The following is a 20,556-nucleotide window of genomic DNA, read 5'->3' as shown; positions in this document are numbered from 1 at the left end:
CAGTTAAATATTTTGCAAAACACACCTTGCAGCAGAATCACAAGAACATACTAAACAATAAACTTTGCTTACTATATGTTTATTCTGAGCCTTACTAAACCACAAAAAACCTGTATTTGCTAATTTTGAACATTCCTCTTCAAACACCTTAAAAAAAGTATTTATTTTAGGCTTAGCACCAAACCATAAACCAGTTAATAACATATGCTTCCTTCAAATGTTAAAAGGCAATTCATTAATTACACATTTCAAAGGCCAAATACTTTTTAAAGATGATCTGAAAACACTTGCTCCATTGCAATTCCATGTTAATGACATATTTATTGTCTGTTGCAATTCTGCAATAGATTTATATGAAGATCCATCATAAATGTCCTCATAGTTGTCGGCATTATTTTTAACATGATCAAAATGATACTGAATAAGATCAAATAAATAACTATTTTCTAACATTTCATGTAACTGATGTTCAAGTGGCAGCACAAGAAAAAAAATCTCTGTTCAAACTACATTGTACATCAACTTCACCAACTGGAAAAACATCAAAATCACTTATAGTGGTACACAAATAAGTACATGTATAGCATTTATTACAATAGAAATGTTGTTCCAATTCGCCTTGGCAAACACCAAATATTTTATTAAACAAATATCTAATTTTTGGTAACAGTAAATGAGGTATAAAAATACGCAATAGGCTAAGCAAATCATCCAAAGCAAGTTTTGTCAAGTTATGCCGCAAAACAAAGGCCATTATAAGTGCTATTGCACCGCCAACTGTAATTGAAGAATCAGGTAAAATTTTTTCTTCGTACAAAGGATTGTTAAATATATTATCATTCACACTATATTCATTACTGTTTTCATCAAAATTAACGTCATTGTCCACTTCACCAATCTAGATAAAATTAATATATACATACTATTTAATTTTTGTTATATACTAATTTATTTACACTTATAATTATTATCTATTATAACTTACTTTAAAATTAGGCATCAACTCAACTTTTTAAATGTTCTATTTAAATGTTGCCAGCATGCGGATAACATTTATATAGAAAAAAGTAGCAATCATTATATCATCATTTATAAAAATAGTTATAAGATTCTTACCTCTTCTTCACCCGAGCTATCTGCATAGTCTAAAACATCATTCATATTGTCAGTCAAAATTTCCTGCTTATAATTTAATAATTTAAATAATATGATAAAAATAAAATAAAAAGATTTATGCACAAATTATTACATATACAAATGTTACCTGCGTGTTAGTAACATTTGCATAGAATAAATATAATATTACTTTTAAATTCTAATTTAAAAAAAAAAAAAAAAACTTCTTCATCTAAGCTCTCTGCATGATGTACATCATTATTAAGATTGCCAGTCAAACCTGCCTGCTGATAATGTAGTAATTAAAATAAAAAGATAAAGTTAAAATGAAAAGACTTACGCATACACTATTACAACCAAAAATTTATTATATCTTTACTTTACTATTTAAAACATAAATATGATAAATACATAATTTGTTAAGTATAGTAATGTAAAAAAATAATAAACAAAAAAGTGTGTTCATAATAAAATTTATTTTTACTTAAGATGAGCGCTTAAATATAAACAAATAAAAACAGTTATAATAAATAATAATGTATTGTTTATAAACATAGCTTTTATATATTAACATTTAACTGTAAAGTAAAATTTTCTGTATTAATTAATATTCCTTTCTAATATTTTTAAAACATTACCGATGTTTTCCTTCTCCACTTTGTTGTTCTTAGAATATCATTATAAGTTGCATCCCAAAAATAACTCATATCTTTTATGGTTAATTTGTACACAATTTGCCATTTGAATTAGACAGCTTTTGAAATTCAAATTGAATTATCTTTAAAAATATTAAATGCATATAAAAACAATATAACAAATGATATGAATGAACAACATCATTTATATTGCCAATCAAACCTGTCTGCTCATAATGTAGTAATTTAAATAAAATAATAAAGTAAAAGTATAAGGATTTATACGCAAATCAACCCAATTAAAACGAATGCAAAAAATATTATTTAGTCAAGTTACAACTTACAAGTTACAAAAAACCATGGTTTACCCATGGAATTTCATGGATTTTCCAAGGAATTCCCATGGGATTCCATCGAAAATTTCCGTAAAGGTAATAAAGTTGATCTTGAAAAGTGAATGGTAAAAATGTTTCAGAAGTTGGTTGGTTATCTAACAAATGCATGATTTTTGAGAAATAAATGAAATCTAGCAAAATAATAAATTATTTTTTTCATTTTTCATTTTTTTTGTGTTATCTTTGATTTTTTTTTTTTTTTATTCCATTTTTATATTAAATGGATTATGGTGTTTTTTTTTCTTTTTTCAAAAAGTTTGAAAGTACTTAAGTATAAGTATATAAGCCTGTTTTGTCCATCTTCTTTTGGGAATAAAATTTTGTTAACAATAGACACTACATTGAAATGTACTGTATTTATTACATAGAAAAGACAACATTTTAAAGTCAAATTATAAAGGTTTCTTATATTTATTTATTATAGTTGTTACTAAAACATTGTTTTTAAAAATTATTTATTTGTAATAGATTTGCTTTATGCTGAAATTCAACAAACATCATCAGCTCTAAACATATATATACTTTACTTACGTCACTCAAAAGCATGGAAAAAACTTGAGGATTTTTATATGTGAGCACTTTATTATTGAGTAAAGAAAGATCATAAATTTGTAAATAATTGATAAGTAAAACCATCTTCATTTAGATTTGCAAAATTAATAGAAGAAGCTGCGGCAAGTGTATATTTTTGTTTCTTGTTTCTTTGTTTCAGTTTAAAGATTGTTTTTCTTTGTTTATGTAATTTATTCTCTTTTAGTTTGTTATTGTTATTTAACTTATAATATTATAGATATTACGATATGAAGTACTAAGCTTAGAAGGTGATGTTTCTAAGAAAGTTGAAGGTTTATCCAAGTGGTTGATGTTAGGATCTTTGATTTGTAAAATTTAATTTAAAAAGTTACTAATATATTTTCAATTTTATTTAACTAATACAGATAATTGTTTAACAGAACTGATTTAATGAATACAAAAAAAATATGAGCAAAAAGTAATTGATGAGGGAAGAATAAAATGTGAAGTTGGTTGTATTAACAGAGTGACTAATCATGATCATCAAATGTTTTAAGTCAGATGTTTTTGTTAGTGATATAAGTATCTAAAAAATTTATACAAGTTTGTACAAAACTTCAAAAATTTTCAATAATGGAGATTGTGTTTTTCTTTTTTGCAATGCTACTTTACTTAAGCATTTTTAACAATAAAAAAGAAAATTTTGCATTAATTTTGAAAGATCAATGTAATATAGATTTTTATTATTAGGCTTACCATAAACTTTATATCATAAGACATGATATTTTCGTTTTTGAAATCAGGACAGTTTTCACTGATTTTAACAAGTATCTTGTTTAAAACAGATAACTCTTTTTCAGTTCATTATTTAAATTAATGTATGAAAGACATCTAAGTAAAAAATTCCAATAACTAAACTACTAAAGACAAAAACAGTACATGTAATTTAATTTCTGTCTCTTTTGTTTCAATTTTTCAAATCGATTTTTGGTTAATATTGTATTTTAACAAAAATAGAAATTTTAATTAATGTACTTTAGTTGGTTTTAGTTAATTTTTCCATCAAAAATGTTTAGTTGATTCTTTCACATAAACCAGGACATTGATAAATTTGTACCCTTAAAATAGAATTTATGGTAAGCATGCTAATAATTTTTTGATGGCAAAAGGTTTGTTGTTGCTTTTTAGTGAATATGGAAGTGAAATAGAATTAGCTGATCTTAATTCCTATGTAAATGAGGAAATTAGTTTGATAAAAATGCAGCTTAAGTTAGAGGTAAATTTTGAAATTAATTTTAACAAATTTTAAAGTTTTACATTTACATTTTAAATCTTTTTTATTTTACCAGCCAAGAAAATTAACAACTTTATTCTATTTAGTGCTGCATAAGTTGAAAGTCCTTTTTTTTTTAACAAAGTTTAAAACATTTTCCTGGATTTGTCACTGGCTTTTTTAAAATTTGTATAAAAATAGAAAAATACCAGTTTATAAAGGCTACTTGTGGTATGAAACACATAAGTTTAGTAAGTTGTTTACATTTATTGATGTAAACAACTAAGCAATGAACTTTTTTATCAGTTTGCAATTTGTTATTGGTTTCATATTTTGTGCAAATACTGCCAAATAAGATTCCTTGAATAGAATATTGTTAATTGTTACAATCAAAGTTAACCTTAAGTTCTTTGATGTTGTTGCATTTGTTACTACTTTTGTACTTAATATAATTTTATTGTGAAAGTTGAAATTTTGAAGTCAGGTACTGAGTAAGATACTACTTTCAGATTTCACAAAGTTTAACAAAAAATATGATAACTGATTATATTCACCAAAAAAAAATTCCTTAAAAAATTTTTCTAAAAAAAATGCCTTCTTTAACTACTTTATCATGTCTATTCTTTGTATAAAGATTGTAATAAAGCTTTGTTCTTTTAAAATACTTGAAAAACTCCTACACTTTAAGTCCTGCTTGTTCCTTTTTTTTCATTTTCATTTTAACTCTTTAAAATTGCCATTACTTCATAACTGATCATCTTTTAATTCATCTTTTCTGACTGATAAACTATTTGTTTATTTTGTTCTTTAAATTGCTTTCTGTGTGCATTTAGGTAAAGATATTTTTTTTGTGAAATATGAAAAACATCAAAGTAAAATTATCTATTAAATTTAGGAAGAAGCTAAAAAGTTGAAAAGTTTTAATGAAAACACAACTTCAAAGAGTATTTCATATAAAAGAACTGTTGTAATGAAACCATTGATGACTACTTTTAGCTACTGTTCATTATACTATTATGACAAGGTAATTAAAATATGAATTGTTATTTTAAACAGTTTTGTGATGAGGTTTCTGTTTTCTTTTTTAAGTTTTTTGTTTTTAACTTTTATAGGTTCTTTATTAATTATACTTAACTTACTTTTGTAGAATTCAGAATTTTACCCAGAAACAATCAGGAAAACTGTTGAAGTAATATTTGTTCCTTATTCTACAGCTGATTAAATGTTTATTATTTTGCCAATTACATTTGATAGTACATTTATACTTTACTATACTTAAAATCTTTATTAAAATTAATGCAAAATAATAATTTCTCCATTTCAAGATTCCACATAAGTTTAGAAATTTGTTAGTTAGCCATTAGCAAATTTTCAGAATGGTTTAGAGAGTACATATAACTATCATGTGTGCACAGAGTTTCAAGATGATTTTTTTTCTTTGATTTGGTTGTCACTTAATCTTCATAGCATCAGCTCAATTATTTTTTATTTGGTCTGTAAACTTTAAAAGTTTTTAATGCATTTTTCGTTAAGAATATTTTGTGATTAAATGTTACAAAAAGAATTATAAGAAAAAAGCCTATCTGTGATCTCCTTCATGTCCAAAAACCAAAAAAGTAGTGAAAGTGTGAAAAACAATCATTTACAAAAATAAATCTGATAATATGTATGATAAAAGATAAAAGAAATTATTGTGGTTCACACTGATTTTTCTTTTTATTCACATATCTAGTGACTAAGAGATCTGTATAATTATGCACTTAAATCATGGCCTTTTTTATAGAAGGCCTCGACACCGTGCACGATTTTTTTTGACTGAAGGCCGATTTTAAAAAAATATGGGGGTTTAGTAAAATAGAAAAATGTTTTATAGCTTTGCTAAGACTAAATATATAATTAGTAAACATTCTACTTGCATTTTTTTGATGCATTATCATAAAATTAGTTTTTTGACGTTAAATTAACAACTTTTTTATAAGCTTAAATTGTTTATTAAAATGAATAAAAACATTTTAAATCAAAATTTTATATATACAATATATAAGAAGTAATAAGTAATGAGAAAAATACACCAATAGTAAACCAAATTATTTTTTTTCCAAACATGAAAAAAAAATTTTACATAAGCTTGATTTCTTTTAGTTTAGTTTCTTTATTACTTTTGGGAGTGTGAAGTAATGCAAAGTTCTTTTAAAAAATGTTTGCTAATGTTTGGCATTGTTTCTTTGCAATAGAAAAACTGTACAACTCTGCAATAAATGCAAACTGTCGTATAAGAAATGTTCGGCAAACTCTTTTATCTAATAAAGAAAAAAATATGTAGCAAAATAAGGACCACTGAGATAGAGTATCTGATGGAATAGTTAATCCTCCTCTATTTAAAGTATTCAAATAAGTTCCATATTTTTCATAATATGTAGTTGTATCTTCATCATTTTCTTCAGTAGAACACTTTTGAACATAACCAGCAATATAGACAATAGCATATAAAATGTCTATATTTATAGTATCTTCTAGATCTGCTAAATTGTAAATTATATCAATTTCCCTATCATTTAAATCTTCAAGACATAAAAGACAGTCATGGCCATCATTTCCTTCTACATCAATATTCAGTTGTAGCACCAGCTTAGCATGTTGAATACGTACTTTTTTGATAACTGATTTAGCTGTTATAAAGTAAGTACCACCAGAGCCTTACCTTAGTTTTCCAAAGCATTTTTCAATTGGATCACTAGAAAACCAACCTAAAATAACATATTCATTTCCACTTGATAAAAGATGACAAGACAAATCAACTAGGCCACGACAAGTATGTGAAAGAGCATTGCTTGTATCTCTCGTAAGCTGGCGAACACGTTTATCAGATGCTGGTTTCATATTTTCAGCCATTGTTGCAACAGCGAGCAACTTTTTTAAATTAATGTCATCTGAAGATCTGATTACATTACGCGACTCGTCCCTAAATCTAGCATTGGCACCTGGACATTTAATATTCACTATTTTCCAAAATTCTATAATTAACTCCAAAAAAATAATAGTACCCTTGACACTTTCTTGTTCTATTTATAGTTTTTAGAGCTGCAACTGTCTCTTTACTAAATATTTGTAAACAAGTGCTTACTTTTTGTTGTTCTATTGGTTTAGGATTTATTGATGTTTCAGTCAATCTGGATAACTTTACTAACTGGTTTTTTTCAAGTGTATATAAGTTAATTAAATCTCTCCAATTTGCAATGTGAGTTATTTCATTATGAATAAACTGCAGCTGACCTAGTTTTTCTGTTAGCCAATTGTTTCTTATGCACTTCAAAAGATGAACATAGTCATATAAAGTATAAGAACCATTTTGACATAACCAAGGTTTTCCCTCTACTGTTTTGAATTTAGAAAAGAAGCTTTTGTTAACTTTATTTCCATCTGTAATAATTGCAATTACTTTACCATTACACATAGAAGCTTCTATGGTGTCTACAATTAATTTGCATTGTTCTAGTTGGAAATCTGAAGTCAGATTACTAACTGGTAAAACTCTTGCTAAAAATTCAGGTCCACCATAAAGACTTTTGACCAAAAAACAAAAGTACAGTAGTAGCTAATTTCTCTGGATCATTAACAGCATTTCCAAAAATATTTCCACTTTGATATAATAATGCTGCTTTTACATAAACTTCATCTATCAATAAAACACAATTTCTTTTTTTTTCATCTATGTTCGATAACACAGAAATTAAAAAAGTTAAATCATCCTGAGAGTTTATTTTTGAAGTTATGTGTGTCAAAGTTTGAATACTTGGCAACTGATAATCATAACATAATCTATGGTAGGTGGAACGACTTGTTGCAAAATATTCAAAAGCTCTCATTACTATATCAGCAGAATTAGCAGCACAACCAACATAATGATCTCCCATTACATTTAGATGCTCAAGAATTATTTGAATTTTATGATCCTTATCCTTAATTTTCAGATATCTAAGGGCTTCGTTTAAAGATGACTTTGTACAAAGAGAAGTGATTTTGTTATTTGACAGAGGTTTAATAGTACATTTTGAACCAAAATGAAATGCTTCGAACAACAAACTTTGATTAATTATCAGCAAAAATAGTGGAACTCCACAATTGAATACTTTAGATTGGATGAAAATTGAATTGTTTTGCTTGTATGTAATCAAATCATTATCATTAGATAAGTATTTTTCAATTTCTCCAAAGTTTAAATTATCAATTATTTTATATTCTTCTAACTCATCTTTTTTAATACCTCTTTTTGAAGAAGAAGATAAAGTCTTTCTCATTTTTGGTGGTGGAGAGGAGAGACAACTTGTATTTGGTACAAGTGCCCAAAATAAAAAAATTATAATAAACCTGATAAAGCGTCTTTTGGACAACATAAACTCTAATGCAATTTTTATTTAGGACAACATAAACTCTAATGCAATTTCAGCTGTAATTAAAGTTGTGTCTTGTCGACAAAGTGCCTCCACAGTTGCTTTAATGGGAGTCAAAAGTACCACTAAATCTGATGCAGTTTCATATTTGTTTTCGTTCATCTTAATTGAATCATCAAAATTGGAATCCAATTCTAAATCTAGAAATGCCTTTTTAACACAATATTCTAACTTGTCAAATCTTTCAAACATAAGCAACAAACTGCTCCATCGGGTTTTGCAATCCATGATTAAATGGATGACCTTTCCAAACTCAATTTTTACTCAGATGTTTCTTTAGTTAACAATGAATCGTTCGAATCTCGAGTACAATCTTCCTCTTCATAAACATGGTCACTTTTATAATTATCATCTTCGTTGTTTTCTAAATTTTCAAAAACAGTGTTTTCATCATCTAAACTTTCATCAACTTCCGAGTGACTGGCGTCTTTTTTTGTAAAGAACTGATATAACTGCCAGTTGTAGAGCGTGAGCAAAGCATAATTGTTGATTAATTTTTAGAATTTTTCCAAGTTTCTTCATAATGCTTGCACCATCAGTTGTAATACCAATGATATCATCCTCAAGGTTTATTTTAAAGCTGTGGAGTCTTTCTTTTAGAAGTAAAACGCACTTTTCTGCTGGCATAGACCCTAAAATGCGAATCAAACCTAAGTTCCAATAGCTTTTCAACTCATGTACATTTACATTCATATATCTACAGTTTCCAAAAGAAGTTCACTCATCAAGTGTTAAGGAAAATTTAGAGCCTCTTGCTTTTTAATCTGCTCGTAGTAGTCTAACACCTTTTTTTTGATAGTATTATGCGATTTAGGGACATTTTTATATCCTCGTGCAACTAACCCGGCTCGTATATCAATGGAATTACAAATTGTACTAAATGATATACCATCTTTTGCTGCCATACATGCCAACACTTCAGACAAATTTTCCTCTTTTTTCAATGTTGTTGAAAAAAAGTTCGAGATTTTCAGCTTTTTATTTTGAGGTTCTTCTTCTAAATCTTTCAAATTTGAAGCTCTCATGGATAAATTTGGTGCTTGCGATTGCATTGTTAATTTAAGTTTGTGTTTAGACAGTAAATGGGAATGTAGACCTTTTGTTGAACCACCAGCAATTTTCAATATTTTTTTGCATGTAATAACTTTGCACATGGCTGTTTCATCTGTTCCTCTTAAAAAGTGTCTCCATATCAGATTTGTGCTATTGAATTCAATTTTTCTTAGTTAATATGTTTTTATTCCTGTCATTTTTTATAATTTAAATTATGACTCTTTTATTATTTATGTTTCATAATTAAACCGATAGTATTATTTATAAATATTTTAAATTTTTTGTTTTTTATTATTAGAAATTGTTAATTAAAACTTTTATTAATAAATTCTTTTAATATGAAAAAAGCAGATAGAACTCTTTAATTCTGTGACGATTTGGAATTAAAAAGAAGCCGAAAATTTGAAATTAAATTAAATCATTGCAAAGAGAATACAGCTATGAAACAAATATTTTACCAAAGATTATATTTACTAGACACTTTATAATGTACAAATAAGTTAATAACTTAATCCCTATTTATCTTTATTTTCCTTTTATTACATTCCCGAAATCCCGGGAAATTTTTGTGAAAAATCCCAGGATTACGGGATCAAAAATTTGCACGGAATCCCGGGATTGCCATCCCTAAGCACAGATCAAATAAAAAAGTAAGGCACATAAACATAAAAAGTGGAAAAACCTTGAAAAATGTTATTTGGAATAATTTTTTATCCTAAAAAATATTAATAATGCTTGAGTGTCCCAAAACTGAAACCAAAAAAGCTTTCTATTGATTCTCATTCTTTGGGTTCCAAATTAGTCCTTAAAAAATGTTTTAGGATTCTATTATGACTGGAAGTTATAGATAGAAAATCTATGTTTTATGGTTTAGCTGACTCATTCTCAATAGAAAATAGTGTTAAGCTCACTCTCATTGTGGTTTTTCTTTTAAATTGGAAATTACAAAACAATAAGATGTGTATAAATCATCTGTAATTGTTATTGCCGCTATTTAACCTTATTAATTTACATTTATAAATCTGAAAATACAAATCAAAACTAATATTTGTTAGTAAATCCAAGACTTTATTGTGGTGAAAAATTAGACAAAAAATATAAAATTTTTCAATAGTTTCTAAACTCCTTTTCTAGATTTTCTAACTACAAGGAAGAAATTTTAGAGGTGATTTTCATTGTAGCAACAAAAAAATCTTAATTTTCCTTTCTCATTAACATCAGGTTTTTGAGGTTGGTTAAGAGCATCAACAGTATTGAGGCTATTATTTATTTATTCTTTTATATCTGTCCTCAATGTGTTGAAATGTTTGAAGAGAAGGTAGTTTTGCTCAGAATTCAACCCAGGTAGCTCTGTGGTCTCTCCATTTTGTATATTTGAAGGTTTATAATGTTGAAATTCCTCTGACCCTTCAAGCTAAAGCAGAGTTTACATCCCCCAAGGACAATGTACAAAGCTAAGGAGTTAAGTACTAGGTATGGCATTTCATGCTCAGAAGCAAAGCATTTTCTATCTTCTTAATGACATTTCTCAAAGCATAGGCTGTCTGGAAAGCTTTCACACCATTGTAGGGAGTCTGGAACCTTAAAAAAACTTTTCAAGAACCATGAAACATAACAAGTTGCAATCGAGAGTTGGATCTTTTAGCTGCAGTACCCATTTGATGGAAATTGAAATCTGGCATTTCAGTAATTGAAATCTGGTATTCTATAATCATTCAATATGGAAGTACCATGGCAGTAGTTGGATTTGTCAAAAACTTATTTGATTGCTTTGATACTATGTGAAGAACAGAGCTATTCTTTAAATAATTCTTTTGCCAGTCCAAATTACATAAACTTTTATCTTTATTATAGATTTCAGTTCAGAGAAGACAATTTCATTAAGCAAGGGTTTTTTGAATCTGTACAAACACCATTTTTTTAGACAAGATCCTTGGATTTTGATTTTAACTTTCAACCAACATTAGTAGAACTGGATTTGTAGCTGTGATTTACGGAAGATAAATTGATATCATCTTAAAATATCACCACTAGACAGAAGCTACCTTTGAGGTTAATCTCTCAGTTGGTACTTTATAGGTATATTGCAACTTTTAAAAAACTTCTCATGTGATCTTTTTCAGTCCCATTTTTTTTATTAGATGTTCTACCCATTTACTATCTGATCTATTCTATTTAAAATAATCAGTTAGATATTATATAACACTCTAGAACAAATTTACAGCAGCAGCAGGGAGGCACTTGTGTTCTTACTCCTGATTGTAGCCTGCTTTTCACAAGATATACTAAACATATAAAAAAACTAGTCTTCAGGAAAAATTATTTACATAAAAAATACATAGGTAATTACATAGGTATTACTATAATATTTATCTCATTAAAATATATTGTGCTGGTGCAGAGCAAATTGTGTTGTTTGTAAGTGTAACTGTACACTTGAGATTGAGGTTTCTTATACACTACATTCTCTGTGCAAATTTAAGTAGAAAACTAATGTTTTTGGTAGAGAATGAGTCAAAATAGTAAAACTCAGAAGTTATATTCATCACTTCTAGTCGTTATAGAACTCTAAAAAATCATTTTGAGCCTATAAAACGGATTTCAGTAGAGAGTACTTTGAAACTTAAAAAAAACTGTTTGTTTTGGGACACCCTCTTCTGTCCTTTGGCCAGATGAATACATTTGCATCAGAAATTAACAATAAAGCTAATATTTCCAATATTTCATTTAAAATTAAGAAAGTTCATCTGCTTCCAAGCTCTCTGATGGTAAAGTAGTTAGTGCCTCATTTATATAGGGTGTTATAAATTTGATGTTTTCACAAATTTTTGTTTTTGTAGAAACAAAAAGTTGCTCTTTTTTTCAGTCACTTACAACATGAACTTAATAATATTTTGTGTTTTTGTTATGATTTTCAAGTTTATGTAATAAAATTCAATTCAGTTTAGAAAAAGTTATTTTAAAACTTTACTATGATGGCAAAAGGAATTATGTTTTTGTATTTGAACTTTATATTTTAGATTACCAACAAACAATTTGAATGGGCTGTTCTGCCCCCTAGAGTAAATCTACAAAAATGGACTGATGTTCAAAATTTGCTAACTTCAACGGTTTGTATGATTATAAAATCTAATTTAGTTAGCAGAATATAATTGGTACTGCTATGTATATACTGTTAATTAACCAATTTAATCATACACAATAACAAGTGTTTTAACTCAATAGTTTTTGTAATAAAATGAGGCAACTAATATGTGGCAAGTTATTGTTGTGATGTTCATTCTTAAGTATAAAGCCAATAAATTTTGTTTTACAAAAACAAATGAAATTTTTGAAAATTGAGTTCTTTCTAGTTAGTTCTATGCAATTTTATTCCTATTCCTAAGTTATATATTTATCAAACGTTTTTATGCATGTTAAAATGTTCCTTGTGATTATTAAGAGCTGGATGCAAAGGAAAGAATCTTGCTATATTGGCTATGAGAATATAGTTTGGATGCTGCACAAAGCTAATGCCAATGAAGAGGTTTGAGTTTACAAAACAGTTTTTTGTATTTTAAATTACTCTATGATTTTTTTTTCCCTTTATGTTACTGATGAAATGTTTTATTATCAGTTAAAATTACTATAAAATACATTTTAAAATATTTTAGTCTATTTTAAAATATTAAAGTTTTTAGAAGCACTCTTCAGTTGTAATTTTAGAATCAGTATATATTTCTGATTAAATTTTTTTTTTATACATACTGTGATTGCTGAATGAATAAGTGAAATCCTTTAGTTCGGGTTTACGATAAAATGGTCAGTAGTATAAACACTTGTGTTCACATGATTAGGAATTTATTTAAAAAGTGTAAATAAAATGCAAACGTTTTAAATAGCTTTTTAGTTTTCAATAAGATTTTTAATTTCTCAATTTCAGTTGAAGTTTTTAATCAAAGCGTTTGATAAATTCTAAATCATAGTATTGACACATTTTATCAAGCCTTATTTTCTTTACAGGAAACAAAGAAAAAGAGTTTTAATCTGTTCAAAAATGTCAACAGTTTTCTTGATCTAAAAACAGGTAATTCACCCCATTGAGAGTGAGCTACATTCCACAGTTTTTGGATTTCTCTTCAGAAACTGCATTTTAACAACGTCACACTGGGTTTTTTTTTATAGAAATAAGGTCTAGGGATTAGGCTGGAAACAGCAAATACTACAATTCTTTTTGTCTAAATGCTTGCCTACTCATGCATTTGGGGTTGTTAAGTTATCAAAACACTTTATAGGGGCAGTAAAAATGCCCAACACTTGTATGAATAGCATCCTCATACTTAAAATATTTTTATTTGAATACCAATCTGTAGCCTTACATGCAATCACTGTGCTTTGACTGCTTTGCTGCTGACTGCTTTCTGCATCTTTCAAGTTTTGGCTTTAAATTATTGGAGATTATGTTAATTTTGTTTTTCTTTGAGTTTAGCTAAAGCATTTATAAATATGAGTTATTTGTTGACAACATTTTTTTGCAAGTGTACAAATTTCTTTTTTTCTTCTTTGTTTATAAAGCTTTCATTACAAAAATCTAGGTTTTCTAAATTTTTCTATAAGCTTAATGATCTTTTATGAAAAAAGGTGTAAACATGCATCTAATCCTAGTTGAAGTATCATTAAGCTAAGAATATTTTTGCTTGCTATTAATTCTCTCTCACTTTCACACAAATGAAAAATTGAAAATGACCAAGAGTCAGTGGTTTTTAAATACCATTAAATGAAAGAGGATAGGTTTCAATCCTGGCTAGAAAAGGGACCCAAAATTGTTTATTGTAAACTCTAATGCTATTCTTTTAATATGTAAAATGTAGATTGAAAACCTATGAAAATGAAAAAAAAATAAAAAGCGATAATGAAGTTCTTCACTAAAAAAAGTTTGAATTCGGTGTCATCATCGAAATATCATAACATTGGAGTCAAACTAATATTGCTACTAGTGCTTTTTTTTTTTTTTTTTTTTATATTCATTTAAAAATACAGTACATTCTGTCATCTGTTACAATGACCGCTACAAAGCAGAAATATTATAGGCATACAAGACTATCTTAACCCTATAGCTCACTTTAGTCATGTATTGGCTAAATCAACTGAAAGCATAAATGCCCTATTTACTTTAAGAAAAGCAAAGTGCAGTTACTTTTTTAACTTTGGCATAGTTCATCAACGAAGTATTTCTTTTCTGTTGTGTGTTCAAAGTTAATTTTATGATGGCTATACATAAACCGTAAAGACGTTTTAAGATAATTCAAAACACAAGATGCTGCGGTAAAATCATGATTAATTCCTTTTATAGCATGGATTTAATACCTGTTTTTCTCATCCAAATAGATTATTGACCTAAGGCTATTGAAACGCAAAGCTGTTTGTCTTTTATTTTCTTCGGAATTATCAAACTAATGTCCTGTTCTCTTTCATAGATAATATTAAAGTACTTGCAGAAGATTAATTATCTTGATCTCAGGATTAAGTGGGCTTCTCGACTCAAGTATCATGATATTGTTATTGATGTAAGTGTACATTTTTAAATATTTTCAGCTGTTTCTGAAGTTTTCACCATAAAGTTAATGTAAATTATATTACCTGTAGGCAGTTGTTTTTATTTTGTTCATTTTAATGAGTTGTGATTCTTCTTAGTGTATTGTTCAGCAACGTGATCGTCAGAAAATGGAAGAATACAAATTGAAGGTTGAAAATTCAGCAAACTATATTAAAAAGATAGACCAATTACTCAATTCTGCTGTAAGATTTTTCTTTTGTTATAACTTATTTTTATTAAGATTAAAGCAAGATACATACTTTTGTTATTCATTTTTAAATATTGTCATCCATTCAGTGAGTTAAAGGAATTATAATCTGGGATAAGCTTCATTAGACCAAAGATTTTTAAAAAGATTGCTTGATATTCTTTCATTTTTCAATTTGAAAACAAAGGAAAGTAAAACATGACTAAACTTTAGCATTTTATTAAAACAAAAATATCATTACTAGCATACATTGATTGCCGTTACATTTTTACAAGTCAGTTGCAACTCATCAAAATAAACTATATAATCGTTGATTGGAAATAATTAAATCCCATTAAATGTGTATTTTCTATTTTTTTTTTTTTTTTTACTTTTTGTGTCTATGTTGCATAATTTCAAAATTCATTTGACATACATATATGTCAAATGAATTTTGAAATTTTGCTTTCGTCTGACTCTTCATTGATATCAGTTAAAAGCGACCTGCACTTAGTCTTTAGACTAATTTTAAATACTACTTAAGTTTGAAAGCCATCAAAAATTCTGTTCAAAAGCTGTAAAAAGTTCCTATCAATATTAACATTGGTAAAGTTTGAAGCATTTGAAGCTTCAAGCAGCTAAATTTAAATGTAGACAATTTACATTTATGGAAAACACTGAAAAGAGTAATAGGAGTATACTCTTATTTTTCTTTCTGGACTTGAGCATGGAAATAAATAGAATGTGTCCCCATGGACCTATAAGAGATGGACGTGCAACCAATTGTTTTACATCAAAGAGGCCGCAGAAATCAGCGAGCCATGTGAGTTTCCGACAAATTCTAAATTTTCACCCGTAAACAAAAAAAACTCCTAAAATGGCTGCCCACAGATTTAAAACAGAAACTCTGATCACGTGGTATCAGTTTAAACTTTTATAGCATTTGTTTAATAAGACTGTTCAGGATAAAGTAACTACTTCACGCGTTGATATATTATTAAACAAATTACACTAAGGTAAAGGAACTTAGTTGTCGGCACGAACAAATTTTCATTTCATTTCAATTTTTCAAGATAAACATTTGTAAATTTGGGAACTTTTTTTAAGTAAACAAAGTTCCGTCAATAATAAAATAGATCTGTAAGGATAATTTTAAAATGACTAAAAAAGTATAGCGAAATATAAAAAAGCATAGATAAATAAAGCATATTTCATATATTGTTTCATCATAAAAGGCACATAACCCTTTTTTTTTTGTCAAATAAAATTTTGTTTATATATAGCTGGTAAATCATGTTATGCTAAAATTAAATACTTAGTTACTCTTGCGGTTTGCCATAAATTGGCTTTGCTAAATTCTTTAAAACTGTGACAAATTATTTTTTTCTTTATTGTATTTACATTCATTTTATGTATAAGTTATTTATCCTTAACTGTATATATTTGTTGTTAAACATAAAAATAGAAAATTCTATAATATTCATATACTAGAAGAAATATATTAGATGGAGTAGTTCCCTGGACATGAAACCATTGTCCTTTAGGTAGCTACAAAACTAGTTGACGTTTTCTATTATTTATTATATCTCTAGTCATACAAGTACTAAAGTAATTAAGTAAATGATCTCAATTTCTATATTATCATCAGCGTTATTTCTTAAAATATTAAGAATATCTTGCTATATAAAATTAAGCTTAAAACCTGATTCTATTGCTGTTATCTTGAATAAATAAAAGGAAGTTGATGTGACTGGTTAGACGAGACCAAAAATTTTCGACGAATCCGACAGACTTTAATATAATTTAATTTCTATTGTTTAAAACAAAAGATTTGTAACAATGCGCAATGAGCATGGTTCGCAAAAAAAACAATAGGTTGCACCAAGGGCGTATTAATAGATGGATGTTCAACGCATTGTTATATATCAAAGGTGCCGCCAATTAGCCAAAAACTATGCGTGTTACCGTCAATTTTCTAAATTCATAATACAGATATTCCGACTTCTATCCGTCAAATTTCCGTCAAAAAACCTCTATCAGTAAATCCATTATAATTATGCATTTACTGAAGCTTATGGTTATAAAAGACAAAAAAATTAATCAAGAATAGTTCACAAATCTGAAAAAGGTTGATTTGAGCTATGAACTTTGCTTAATAAAAACTTAACTGTGTTTAAACTTTGACGTCTAAAATTAGTCTTTTGCAAAAAGGCTATGTATGGTTTACTAGAGTAAAATGAAACAAATTTTCCTTGTTAAATTGAAAGTTAGTTTAAAGGTCGAAAAAGATATTTTTAGTGTTCTTTTCACCCCACTCTCAGATTATGCTTCCTACTTTAAGGTTCAAATCAGAGAGTATTTCTTATTTTTGTCGGAAATGTCGAACTTATTTGCCTCGCTTTTTTTTCTCTTGAATTTGTGATTTTTTTTTTTCGTCCTAGTTATAAATTTTCTTATTTTCGATACCTAAATCGCATTTTGTCTAAATGTATTATAACTAAAAGCATCTTAACCCTTTCATGCGCTGGGTTGTTTTATAACAACAAAATAAACTAACAAAATAAACAAACCGAAATAAACTAACCGATTGAAAACAATATTATTTTATAAAGGAGAATAGTACCACTGTCATGTTGTAGATAATTTTTTATGGGTTATGTTAGTTATGGGAAAATAATTGGAGTATGAAAGGGTTGAAGTTCATAAAAAACTATTGATTTCAGAAGTTGGAAAGAAATATTAAGTATATATTTTTAATAAGCATTTTTGATAAAACATTTTTAAACAGTCAGTCATGTAAAGCTACTTTAATTTATAATGATCTTATTATTTTTATTATTATTGTTGTTACTAATAGTAACAACATATGATAATAAAGATGGTAAGACCATACCTTTCGTTGCATATTCTTGAGCCTTCTACAAGTGATGTACAGCCTTATTTTTTACCTTTTCTAGATATATCAAAAGAAGTAATCTTATATTCCTATCTATTATCTCGTTACTGGATAAATAATGAGTCTTCATGAGGAATATTTAAAACATTTATGTAGAAAGTGTGGCTGCATAATAAAGCAGGATAGTCACTATCAAATAAAACCTGTTGTTATCTATAAACAAGCAATTCTTAGCTTTTACAAGCTGGATACAACCTCAGACTATCAAAAAGTTCATCCTGAATATTTATGCAAATCATTTTATATGGTTTTATGCAGGTTAGATTTAAAATCAAAAAAAGGCTTTGAAGTTGAGAGGAATGATAAATTCTTCACTTTTTCTGAACACACAGAAACCTGTTATGTATATAGCACACTCACAAGAGTTGGAAGAAATAAAAAAGTACATGTGATAAGTATTCATCAACAGTTAAAAGCATTTGCATCAAAACATGGTTTTGACTGTTACAATGAAAATAACAAAATTATTTTGTAATAGTTAAGATCAATAGTTATCGCCAATCAAATGGCATGTGGAGACTAATTGTTTTATATCGTGAAGTGCCATTATCCATTAATATTGACAAATCTCTTCCAGACCAACTAAATCTTCAATCTGTTAATATTATATTCTCCAACATTTCATGCATGAACATCTGTAAAGGTAATAATGACTTCCACTATCTTTTTTTCTAATCAGAAGTAAATTTTCTGATTTTAAAAATTTTCGAAGCACATCAAATGAGGATATTGGAATATTTGAAACGAAAGAAGGCCATACAGTTGAAAACTTTAAAGTTATTAGACATAAAGATTGTTCATTAATATGGTCAGAAGTCTGTTGTGATTTTAGTACCATCTACCATACTAACTTGCCTATAATGGAGTCCAGGTTAAAGAGTAAAGAAAGTCAATCATCCATTACCTTTAACTAGCCATTTTTTAACTGTGCACATTTTCTTACACCAGTATATGTAATAAATGTAATAAAGACAACTTGCATTCTTCTACATGGAAGTTCAATAGTAAATTACAACAATTTATAGTTTTGAATAATTTCTAAAATCAAAATTAAGAGTTATTGAAATATTTTCATAATCTAGGAGTGTTCGCAAATATAAAATAGCACCAGTTAAGACGTTGAGTTCCACAACATGTGAGTATAAACACAACTTTTGTACCAATCTAACATTTCTTTTCATACTTTTTAAAATTCGATTTTCTAAGACATTTATTGTGACATTTCGTACAGGTAAATTTAGTTATTAAGCGTTCTTCTGTTTTTTTCAGCATTTTGGTTTCTTCTTCTGCAATCAGCTTCTCTAAAGGAATTGCTGGTGGTATGAGCTCCAATTCAAAATCCTCTGATAACAATTCCGCTAACTCTTCAAGATCTATCTCAATAAAATCATCCACAACTATTTCAATTTTGTTATCAATATCTTCAAGCAAAATAGAATAATCCTCTTGATTAATAGCAAAGTTCTCTGTCATACTCATTTTATGTATCGCTGTTCAGAAAAATACTTTTAAAAATATTTTTATTGGATAGTCGAGGCCATCTTTTTCCGACGTCGCACAGTGGAGTATTTATGGTAAAAAGTTGATCAAAATTATTTTATGGCTTTTAACAATTAGATAAACAATTAAAAGCAGTTTGAAATCATAATATAATATTTAAAATGATTGTGCAGGTTTTTTTTTACTCAAAACACAGTTTTGCATATAAACCATACAAAAAGAAGTTTAAAAATAAAAAAATAAAAAAAAAAACTAAACAACAATATAAACTGTTAAACTTCAATTAAAACATTAAATGCCTTAAGAGTAAAAATGTTTTAAAAAAATGATGCAAATACAAACAATTTAAACAAAAGGAAATATACAAATACACATACTATAAAGGTGAAATAAACCCTACTATAAAGGTAAAAACAACATAAAATAAAAAAATATACTTAAAAAACGATAAAAAATAAACATTAGTCTGATTCATTTTCGCTAGATGCCTCCTCTTCATATTGCTGTAGTTCGTTCAATGTTTCTAGTTGCAAGAACTCTAATGCCTCACTGGAAATAGCATTTCTTTTATTCTTGAGCCTCTTTCCCAGCAAGCACACAACGTTGAAACAACGTTGAAACAACGTTGTAACAACGTTGATCAACGTCGATCAACGTTATTTCAACGTTTTTTCAACGTTGTGTGCTAGCAGGGTTCTGACACTGCTCAACAAAGGATCGGAACTTAACAGAAGTCTGTTTATGATATCCCTATTACAAATTTCTCTTGAAAATTTCCTCGAGAAATTCTGTCTATAATCACGGAAGTGCTTGTTTCGAGCCTCAGCCGCCTCTTCCGATAATTGACCAATAGGCAATATAGCTTGATCAATTATTGTGGCACCATGTCTCAATATCTTGTT

At 27.6% G+C, this 20,556-nt stretch overlaps 1 protein-coding gene and 3 pseudogenes across 8 annotated transcripts in view; 2 read left to right on the top strand and 2 right to left on the bottom strand.

Annotated features, from left to right (window-relative positions):
• LOC145182799 (DNA helicase MCM9-like) overlaps positions 1–20,556 on the top strand; it is a 169,116-nt gene that overhangs the window by 129,959 nt on the left and 18,601 nt on the right. For 2 of the 7 annotated variants that reach the window (XM_090084636.1, XM_090084638.1), the window contains exons 8-17: positions 2,615–2,717; positions 2,793–2,820; positions 2,937–3,010; positions 3,848–3,935; positions 4,828–4,956; positions 5,080–5,121; positions 12,457–12,546; positions 12,879–12,962; positions 14,893–14,982; positions 15,110–15,214. In XM_090084636.1, the coding sequence (XP_089940762.1) occupies positions 2,615–2,717; positions 2,793–2,820; positions 2,937–3,010; positions 3,848–3,935; positions 4,828–4,956; positions 5,080–5,121; positions 12,457–12,546; positions 12,879–12,962; positions 14,893–14,982; positions 15,110–15,214 (833 nt within the window). Of the gene's footprint in view, positions 1–2,614; positions 2,718–2,792; positions 2,821–2,936; positions 3,028–3,847; positions 3,936–4,827; positions 4,957–5,079; positions 5,122–12,456; positions 12,547–12,878; positions 12,963–13,438; positions 13,503–14,892; positions 14,983–15,109; positions 15,215–20,556 lie in introns of those variants that run through there. The other 5 variants (XR_016451642.1, XR_016451643.1, XR_016451645.1 and 2 more) reach the window with 5 other exon arrangements.
• Positions 4–2,254, bottom strand: LOC145195119 (uncharacterized; annotated as a pseudogene).
• Positions 6,051–8,247, bottom strand: LOC149889626 (uncharacterized; annotated as a pseudogene).
• On the top strand, positions 16,398–19,068 carry LOC149889625 (uncharacterized; annotated as a pseudogene). Its single transcript, XR_016451649.1, has one exon. The product of XR_016451649.1 is annotated as an uncharacterized LOC149889625 (transcript).

The sequence above is a fragment of the Hydra viridissima genome, unplaced genomic scaffold (genome assembly GCF_058129835.1).
Source record: "Hydra viridissima isolate aposymbiotic clone 2 unplaced genomic scaffold, HvirCarnegie_v1 scaffold_4, whole genome shotgun sequence".
NCBI classification, from domain to species: Eukaryota; Metazoa; Cnidaria; class Hydrozoa; order Anthoathecata; family Hydridae; genus Hydra; species Hydra viridissima.
This window is presented reverse-complemented; position numbering and strand designations above follow the sequence as displayed.